A 10,858-nucleotide genomic window follows, 5' to 3' on the forward strand; every position below is an offset into this window, starting at 1 on the left:
ATAAATGCTCCAGAAATGTATGCACCAGAACTTTACAGTGGTGTTGTGCCCCGAGTGAAGTTTAGATTTAGATACATTCATAATCTTCAGGATCCTGAATCAATAAGCTTGAATTCAAAAATTGTCTAAGAAGGAATAAATGGTTCTGCTCTTTCTTGTGAAGTAACAATTAAATTTCAGTTACAGAATTATTTTAGTGACAGTATCTAAGATTCATTTTGATTTAGTATTTCCAAAAAATTGTTACTTGAATAATCCTAAACAGCAGGAAAAAAAAATCTGTAAATACCCCTACTGGTCACCAGTGTTGGTCAAGTTACTTGAAAAAAGTAATCAGTAACTAATTACTGATTACTTTCCCAAAAAAGTAATCCCGTTACTTTACTGATTACTCAAAAGTAATTAATTACTTAGTTAGTTACTTTTTAAAAACACGATTTACAACCTGAATAGGTGATAAAGCGATAGATCTTTCAGCCCAATTCTACTTTTTCTGCATAATCATCATACAAAATGTAATCAAATGGAAAAGTCTCTTTTTAAAACTTGTTTTATTAGTTTTAATCTTTTAACTTTATGCATCAAGCAAAAATTTAATTATATGCAACATTCTCTGACCGGAAGAAATTAGTTTAACATTTAAACCTATTTTCTGCACATTCCAGCACATAAAATAAATTATTTTTTTTGTGTTTACACTCAGTCTTTCAAATAGATGCAAGTAAAACACAGCAGAAAATAAATAAAGTCCTTTGGTCTAGTGGTCCTTTTGCTCTATTTTCACCTGTAAAGCAGGAGCAGGTTAGGCGGAGGTTTACCCTGGTGCAGGTGTGCCGCGGTCAGTGGAAGAATCCGTGAGTTTCTCTGTGAGTTTCCCATTACGTCGTAGCTACTCGGAGCTTGCTCGGAAGTTTAGGGGTTTTTTTTCGCTGTAAAAAGAAGTTTTCTTCCCACGCACAACGGACACTAATGTTTTTGTCACTTTTTATGGAATCAAACTCAAAGTAAGGTCAGTACTTCCACGCTTTAAACGCTGCACGCTCATACTCTCTCTGCACTCGATATATGATCCATTGTTGATCTGCACACAGCTGTTGTCACGAACGTCGCACTCGCTTACGTCACTGTCATGAGACGTTCTCGCAAAAAAAATCACGGTTTTAGTAACGCAGTAACGCAGCGTTCCTACGGGAAAGTAACGGTAATCTAATTACCGTTTTTGCAATAGTAATCCCTTACTTTACTAGTTACTTGAAAAAAGTAATCGGATTACAGTAACGCGTTACTTCCCATCTCTGCTGGTCACAGCAGATGGTTTCCCCTCCCTGAGCCTGGCTCTGCCGGATGTTTCCTGGTAAAAGGGAGTTTTTCCTTTCCACTGTTGCCAATTGGTTGTCTGACTGCTGGTGTTTTCTCTTATTATTGTTGGGTCTTTACCTTACAATATAAAGTGCCTTGAGGTGATTGTTGTTGTGATTGTTGTTGCTGATCTTTTTTTTTTTCTGTATTTATCTCTCCGTCATTCTGAAGGAACTAAATACTGGAGAAGTACAAATCCATCAATCCATAATGTTGGGAACATCTTTGGGCAGCACTCCCACCTCTCCTATCCCAGGCCACTGTCCAAGCCCTGATTGCCAGTCAGATGGTCCTTCTTCTGTTGTTCTCCTGCATCAGTACCCTCCATGCTGGGTAACCCAGGCACAGTGTGACCTTGCCCAGGCAGAGGCAGAGCTGCGCAGGCTGCAGGAGCATCATGAAACTGAGACTGAATCTGTAAAGCGTGGTGTAGAGCGAGCTATCCTGGGAGCACGCAGAGAAGAGCAGCGCCTGCTGGAGAGGGTGGAGCAGGACCATCGGGACACTCAGCAGCGTCTAGACCAGATCCAGCGGGAGAACGTGGCAGCAGCCCGGGTCAGCCAGTCCCTGTTGGACCAGCGGCTTTGTAAACTGGCAGAACTGAAAAAGCAGATTCAGGAATTGGGTCAATCAGTTGTAAAGGACAGTGGGCCAAGCCAGAACCCACTGCTGAAGGAGATTTCAGAGTTCCTACAACCTTGGGAAATCTCACTTTCTCTAAAGAAAGTGAACTTCAAACCAAGCTCACAACCGAATGCTGTCAACTTTGGAGATATTCGTGTTCAAGAACAAAGCCTTTGCCTGCATGCTGGAGGTTGTGGGCCACAAGGACAGCCATGTGCTCTTCATTCACAAGAGATGCTCTGTGAAGACACAAACTACCAAGGTTCTGGAAAAGAGAAGAGCACCCAAGGACAGGGATTTATTTCACCAACCGGCAGGGTTGTTAGAAAGATCAGCCTTTCTAACCGGGGTGACCTAGAATCAGAGGAGGAAAAAAAGCACTTTTCTGCAAAGATATGTCACTGCGAACAGGCTGACTGGGAATCATCTCAGGAAGATGAGGTAGAATTAGTTTCCTTCCAGCCACAAGGTGAGGACGTATTTTTGGCTGTACCTACAGTTCTTAAAAAATTGGACATGGAAGACGAGGACAAGATAAACAAGAATGGGAAACCTTACTCACCAAGGAATAAGAGGAAATGGCTAACTGTGGCCTCCAGCAGGAAGCCAAACCTTTTACCTGAACAAAAACAGCAGCATATAAAGCTTAGTCAGTGCTTAAGTTTAGACGGTCAAAATGGAGATAAGGGAAGATTTGGTCAAGATTCCAATTATAGACTTTTAAGATACTGCAACAGTTCCCTAACATCTCAAAGAGAACCTTCAGCCAGCCAAAGCTGCCTAGACCTCACATCCAGGGGTCGACCCCCCTCTTGCCTCAGCCAGTCTTCTGATGAACACTCTCTAGGGACGCTCGGTGACTCTGGCCGAGCACCATCCCCAACAGACAGCCTTGATTCTAGCTATACTTTCATTGTTAGCCCATCTCATGACTACAGTATGAACAGAGGCTCTTTGAATTACAGTTGCCGCTTATCAAAGTCTGCAGTGGACTTGACTCACAAGACGCGCCCATTGATTACTAGTGGGCCAATTGAGCAAGGAGTGTGGGGGACTAGGGGCAGCAACTTCAAGACGAGCTTCACCTCAACCTCGCCGACTCTCAGAAGGAAATTGAAAGCCTCTGACATGGGGCATACTTTCTCGTCGCCTTCCTATAGAGGTCAAAATATTTTATACCAGCCACAGAAACAGGCCACAGCTGCTGGATCAAAACAACCTCCTGTGGCTAGGTCTTTATCCCTGTCTGTTATAGATGGTTCCTGTACAACAGAACTCGAGGCAAAAAAGTGGGGCAGAGGACAAAGAAGGCAGCAAGCACTGGTGGAGTTGGAGGAGGAGTGTGACTTGTCTTCCACCGAATTTAAACCCAAAGGTGTCCATCTCATTGGACAATTTGGAAAGCAAGGTTCAGGTCGAGCTGATCTTACCCTGCCAAGTGGTATCCATGCCACACCACAGGGTCAGCTCTTTATAGTGGACTGTGGAAATGCACGAATTCAGGTAGGTGTTATACAACATGTACAGAAAATTGTTTTCAGTGTGGGACATGAAATTGTCAATGAGGTTATAATCGAATTTCAACTTTGAAACAGGTGACTGACGCTCGTGGAAATGTCCTCCAACAAGTGACCTCTCCAACTGCTGGTGGCTCCGACAGACGGTGTAGGAACTACTTTGACATTGCGGTCAATGCTAAGGGTCTGATCGCAGTAAGCTGTGCAGCAGAAAGAGCTCTTCTTGTGTTCAGCAGGCACGGCCGACTGCTCCAGACCTTTGGAGGGTCTGGGTTCGGCTCTGCAAAAGATGAACTGGAAGCTCCCAGGGGCGTGACCGTAACCAGGCTCGATGAATTCCTGGTAGCTGATATCCGAAAAGGTACCCTCATTGCCCTAAAGCTTGACCCTAAGATAGGCTCCCGTCTTGAACGCACAGTGGTAACTGGATTCCACCGACCCTACTTAGTGGCAGCTTGCTTGAGCTCAGGCATGGTGGCTGTATCCGAGAGGGGCAATGAAACTGGTCGTGTACCTTGCGTCAAAGTTCTGGAGCCAGGCTGGAACACAGTAAGAGTTTTGGGTGTTTGTGCAGGAATGGGACCTGTCCTGACCTGTCCCTGGGGTATCTGTATAGATCCAGATGGTAATGTTTTGGTAGCAGATTGGGGGGAGCAGCACAGAATCCTTTTATACCCAGCACAGGGAGTAGGTTGGCCCATAATAAACCAGGGTTTGAGTAGTCCACGTGGCCTATCCTTGCTACCTGATGGCCAACTTGCAGTGTCAGATAGCATGCATCATTGCATCAAGATATACCAGTACAAAGCATCCCAGGACTAGGAAAAGTGTGCTGATATTAAGAAAAAAAACCCTAAAGTACAGCGCTGTAAGCTTCTGATAAATGATGCATTAGTATTCGGCCCAGCTGCACCTATAAGAGTCACATGTCTGCCTGGATTTGTAGGCCAAAGGCTACATCCATGATAAAAGCAAGGACTATGAAGCTAAGCTACAAAGAGAAAGGAAAGAAGAGCTGGTGTTGCACTAGGCAGTGAGTGTTCCTCGTGTCATTTTTAGCTTGTTGTTGTGTAGCTGCTTTGAAGTGTTCAGGGTCAAGTAGAATTGCTGTTTGTTTGCTGTCTGTTGTTTGTAGATTAGAGTTTAGTCACAGTCTGCACAATGTCTGTGTTGATCTGTGTGCTGCTCAGTTTTCTACCAAAGCTGCTAACCCGCAGGCATGAGCACAGGCTAGTATTTACTCATGCATAAATTTAATAAAGCTATCCAATCCTGCACAAATATGAATGGACTCGCATTCATTAACATAATATTATTGCAATTTTTAAAAAGTAGAGAATTTGTACTTTCTCCAATGTGGCATTTTTATTTTCAAGTGATACAAAGAGCAGGGTGTCTGTGTTTCAAATACATCTCGTCACAATTGGATTCGGTGATTCCTGCAAATTCTACAATTTTTCATGCTGTCACTGATTTTTACTGACAACGAGTTAATCTCTGTGGCTCTTTTTCAGTCCACCCACTCCCTTCTTGCACAGCAGCATCTGTCAACAGTGCAACCCGACTGTCAGCCAAGTTTTCTTTTGTGAGATGTGGCTGTTTGTAGCAGATGTTTCATTCGGCAGACGATTGTCCGTTTGGGATAGGCTGAAAGCGTGAAATTATTAAGAACATTTGCATTTGCTTTTTAGAGCTGAGAGATTTTCTTTTGCAGCACCCTGTGGACATATGTATGACATATAAAGGTTAGGCATAACATTATGACTTCGGACTTGTTTGTCCAGCACATCACACAGATGTGTTTGGATTGAGATCTGGGGGATTTAGAGGCCAAGTCAACACCTTAAACCAGCGGTCCCCAACCTTTTTTGCGCCACGGACCGGTTTATGCTCGACAATATTTTCATGGACCGGCCTTTAAGGTGTCGCGGATAAATACAACAAATTAAAACTAGTACCGGTACGGAAAAAAATAAAATTTATTCATAACAAACGTAAAAAGACGTTAGTAAACGATAACAAAATAACGCTGAAAACCGATAAAAACCCTGAAAACCACACATTTCACACCTGAACCTCAACTCTCGCAGCCTGGTACCAAACGACTCACGGACCGGTACCGGTCCGAGGCCCGGGGTTTGGGGACCGCTGCCTTAAACCAACTGTTGTGCTTCTTAAACAGTTCCTGAAACATTTTGGGGGGTTACATAGTCTACAACATTCAATTCAATTCAATTTTATTTATAAAGCGCCAAATCACAACAAAAGTCGCCTCAAGGCGCTTCATAGATACAGAGAAAAACCCAACAATCATATGACCCCCTATGAGCAGCACTTTGGCGACAGTGGGAAGGAAAAACTCCCTTTTAACAGGAAGAAACCTCCGGCAGAACCAGGCTCAGGGAGGGGCGGGGCCATCTGCTGTGATTGGTTGGGGTGAGAGAAGGAAGACAGGATAAAACATTGACACATACCACCCACCTAAGCAAAGTAACATCCACATGGATGGGAGCACCCAAGGTTTCCCAGCAGAACATTGCCCAAAGCATCACACTGCTTCTGTCAGCTCACCTTCTTCCCATAGCACCTGCTGGTGCCAGGTGTTCCCCTGATAAGTGACACACAGGCATCCGGTCATCCACGTGATGTAACAGAAAACACGATTCATCAGATCAGGCCACCATCTTCCATTGCTCTGTGTTCAAGTTCTGCTCACATGCCCATTGTGTTATTTTCAGTAGAGGACATGGATCAGCGTGGCCATCCTGACTGGTCTGCAGCTATGCACTGCCACACACAACAAACTGCAATGCTCTGTGAATTCTGACACCTTTCTATCATAACCAGAATTCACGTTTTCGGCAATTTGAGCTACAGTAACTTGTCTTTGGGTTCAGACCACACGGACCAGCCTTCCCTCCTCACACGTGACCCTTTCACTGATTCACCATTTCCTTTCTTGGACCATTTTTGACACATACTTACCACTGCAGACCAGGAACACCCCAAAGAGCTGCAGTTTTGGAGATGCTCTGACTCATTTGTCTAGCCATCACAGTTTGGCCCTGGTCAATCGAAGACCCGTATCGACTGGAACTGATAGCTTTAACCTAAATATTGTCCAAAGGCTGAGCTTGCTGGATAGATGTATCTGCAAAGGAGGCAATCTTCTGCCATTTAGAACCTTACAAGTTAAAGGAAAGAGAAATGGGTGGAGAAATAGTGTGAATCATTGCACCAAAACTTAAAAATTCTAAACTAAGTTCTGTAAAAATTGTGTCTCAAACAGCATTTATTTAAAAATGTCAAACAAAAGCTGCTTAGGTTTAAGATTTAAGTTATTTAAGACATTCTGCTGGTTTTAACACTACTGGGATGTATATACATCCTTAATTCAACACTAAGGCTAATACCATTTTCACCATCGCTGTTCTTATTTCAGTGCATGTTTACATCATTTGTTCTTAATAATTGTTAATAAATCAACACTCGTTTTATTGTTGAGCTGCTGCTTTTACTGAAGTTACCTGGATTTTTTTTCTTCCTCTTGAACATGTTTAAAATGTTCCAAGCCTTTCTGTCATGATACAGTCACTAGAGAACAGAGAGGTTGGAGAACATGACCAAATTACTCCAACTCTGTGCACTAGACCTGCAATCTGCCTTTGAAGTGGTTTCTTTGAAGACGGGGACCAGAGTTGCCATCTTCACAATGACTTTGTTGTGCTGATAAGCCTGAGTCAGCCTGCTCAGTCCTATTGCCTCAGAGTTTGTGATTGAATGGGCCTATGAACTAAATAAGTAAAAGTGCATAACTACTTCGATTCAGACTCCAGCGAGAGGCTCCACAAATACTGATGTACTTGCTGCCTTATGGCAAAATAACATCGATGCTCAGGAACCTTGAGAGCATCTTGAGACACGTGCAGACGAGTTGCATGGACGGCCTGAGATGGATGGTAATATGTTGTCTGCTTTAATCAACTAGACTGCTATATTTGGAAAACTTGGTCAACTTGTATGCTCTTTGCAAGTCCGACCGGTGCAGTCACCATGTGATTTGTTGCCCAGAGGTTGAGAGTTTTGAACACTAAACCTCTGAGCAACCACAACTTGGAGGAAGCAATGGACAGAAAATAATTTCACTGCAATCACTGATTTTCTTTCTTTCTTTCTTTTCCTAATCACAAGGTTTTAAATCCTGTTTTTCTCTCTAGTGTGTCTGAGCATTTAGATTAAGCCATGAAATGTCAAGACAGATTTAATACATTAAAAGGTACAAAAAGGCTTCGTCTTTGGATCTCTCTAGTTTTGATGATTTTCCATGTTAATGATAATAAAATGTAAGAAGGAAAAGTTGTGTGGTCTTCATTCTCGTCTATTGAGTCCTGCTAATATCTTGTATTACCTTAAGGTTGTCTACAATATTAAAAGTTGACATAAACACAGTGTTTGGGTCACAATAGCGTAAACTAGATCTTCCACACCATGAATAAATATGGGGTTTGTGTCTTTTTGTGAATTTAAAAACCAATATAGACAGTAAAATTCAGCTGTAAACCCGCTACAATTATGATTTTATTTGTGGTGAAAATTAATAGAATGAACTTGCACACAGAAAGAAGTGAAGGAGGACCCTCTCGCGTCTAACGCCCACTTATTTGCATCCGTTGCCAAGTGAAGAATAACACGAGGGCTCCGTTTGCATTTTAAGTCAATTTCCTGCACATCTGAGATGCTCATGCCAGCCTCTCCACAGATCAAACTCCCCCTCACTCCTCCCCAGCTGTTTATCAGTACTTGTCTCTCAATGCGGGCTTCACATCTCGGAAATGTCGTGATTATATCACAGAGAATGACACATGCTCTCTGCACACATTCTGGACATTTCGTACGGAGTGAAAATCACTTTCAGGGTCTGTTAGACAGTCAGCGGTGCAGTGTGGTCACCGTGTCGTACAGGGGGAAAAAATGGCACAATGATGTCAAGCATTTGTTGAATTCCACAGTGATTGCTCACACACAGTAAATGTAGGGTGTGTAGTTCTTTCAGAAGCTCAGCGTCAAATGAAGTTTGTATTTGTGTGACACCATCCTCCAGCACCGGTTTTTATGTCCTGTTAGACTGCTTCTTTCTTTTTTCTTCGGTAGTGTTTCCTGAATTTTGGTCCTTTACCCACCTCATCAAAGAAAAGAGCATTTCGGTTTCTAAATGGTAAATACAACACTTTTGTAAAGCTCCACAAATTAAAGCTGACACTTCAACTCCACTGTGATAGCGTAGAGACGCAAAATGACTCTACATCTCTCAAAGATAGCAGCCAAATACACATTTGCATGGAAGTCAGTGGCCTTTACCTGCCACTAGATGTTACTAAAGGGACTTGGTTGATTAATGGGGTAACTTTAAAGACATGCCATGGATTTTATCTGCAGACATACCATTTCCTCTCCTCTCTGTTAACTGCAACTCGAGCTCTTCAGAACGAATCTTCCTGTTTCCGTCTCTGCAGCTCCACCTGTTTCCCACGAGCTGTTTCCTAGCCAATCAACTATCCTGTTCATCCATTGTTCTTCACTCAGCGAGCTTCCTTGTTTCCTAGCCAGCTGGCTATCCTGTCATCCAGCTTTCCTGTTCCTCATTTGATGCACCCCATTTCCCAGTTCACTTGCCCCAGAATTTTGTCAGTTACATTTTTTTTTTTTTTACAATGCGTTAATGAAACTCAATGACCTGCCAAACCTGCAACACTCTTAGTGAGCGTGTTAAATTATAAAATCAAGTAAATAAACTTTAAACCTGTAAGTTCGAACAGTGTTTTAAATGCACATCGATTCATTTATATGAGAGTATGGTAACCTTGTGCTCGCTGTATAGTCTGCAAGGATGTTGCTATGCAGCTGTGGAGGAATTATGGAAATGAGCCACTTCCTACACACAAAATAGCATAAAACAATAGAAGATTAGCAGATTAGTGAGAGCATTTGTAAAATATAAAAAGCTCACAGTGTCTCTTTCTTATAGTCTTGGAGAAATTCTCAGTATTAGTGTGTTATTCAAGCTTCTGTTCATAATTTACATTTTGCCCTCAAGTAGCTTTAAGGTTCTGGAAATCATTATTCCGTGTGCCTCACAGTTTCATTAAAATACTTCACACGCGGAGTTTTTAGTGACCCACAATGCTTTTAATTCTGTATATGCATTTGATCCTTTTCCTAAATGTTACACCCTGGGGAAGAAATCACATTAAGTTTGCTTTTGTGCTGACTTTATATGAAAGTGTGTACAGCGATTTTTATTTGCCTTTGTTGGAAAAAGCAGCGTGCTAACTGTTCCAGCTTCTCTGTAAAGCAGCAGGAGTAGTACAGCTTCTCTATGGAAACGCGCAATGTTTTCAAGCTGTTCCATTTTGTTCGTCAGCCAGCTTGTAGTGTCGACTCTTGCATTAAAATAAACGTTTTGCTCGTAGCGCTTTTTAAGGCTGACACTTCACACCAAGAAATAACTTTTCAAAATCTTCTTAAGAGCGGAAACAAATGCAGACGAGGGGAAAATAATTAGCCCTGCAAAGACTGCTCTCACAGTGTATCGGTTGTTTTCGACATAGTTAAGAATTCAGACAGTGTGACATTTTGTTCTTGGCTTTAGAAAGACAGGAATAAGTTTTGTTCCAAACAACACGTAGCTCTTCCCTCCAATCTTCATGAAACAATCAGATTAAATAGGCGTCTAAAAGTGGTGAACACGAGCTTCTTATCATAAAGGAGCTAACATGATCTGTATTGAATCTATGTAGAGCCTCCGATGTAGTACACAGCTATTAGCATTTATACTTCTAAAGAGGTGCATGTCAGGTTACAAAGGGGTTAATACACAGAAATACAAATCAACTGTGATGATGAATGTTAATTAGAGCCTGCTGGGAAGACTTGGCTCCCGGCATTTAAGTGGATCTTACATTTTCATGTACCACCTACCTAAACACTGCAGCTAACCAAGCACACTGATACATAGCAGCAGCTCGACGCACCCTAAGACACATCAATAAGTGCTCAGGGAACCAACCAAAGAGCCCAAGGCATCGACTTGGCCTCCAAACTCCAAAACATTTGATATTGCAGTTGCTACAGATTTCAGATGCTACGCCTCAAAAAACAGTCGAGAATCGCTATGAGCTGCGTCTGGTCCCTTCTACAGTTTCAAGTGTGTCCAAAATCATTTGGTTTCATAACCCCAGGTGGCCAGCATCAGCCCGCAGCCGGACTTTCATCTCTGCACGATGCAACCACATCAGAAGCCATCTGTGACATTTAGCTGCAAAAGTGCTTGAAATGCAGCTACAGTAAAAGTATAAAAC

General features: G+C 42.5%; 1 protein-coding gene across 1 annotated transcript; it reads left to right on the forward strand.

Annotated features, from left to right (window-relative positions):
- Window positions 1–1,569: 1,569 nt before the first annotated feature.
- LOC146500031 (uncharacterized) lies at window positions 1,570–10,855 on the forward strand. The gene is made up of 2 exons (XM_085135967.1): window positions 1,570–3,486; window positions 3,579–10,855. The coding sequence occupies exons 1-2, from the start codon at window positions 1,570–1,572 to the stop codon at window positions 4,320–4,322; spliced, it is 2,661 nt and encodes an 886-aa protein (XP_084992093.1). The 3' UTR covers window positions 4,323–10,855.
- Window positions 10,856–10,858: the final 3 nt, after the last annotated feature.

The sequence above is a fragment of the Neolamprologus multifasciatus genome, chromosome 16, assembly GCF_963576455.1.
Source record: "Neolamprologus multifasciatus chromosome 16, fNeoMul1.2, whole genome shotgun sequence".
Lineage (NCBI taxonomy): Eukaryota > Metazoa > Chordata > Actinopteri > Cichliformes > Cichlidae > Neolamprologus > Neolamprologus multifasciatus.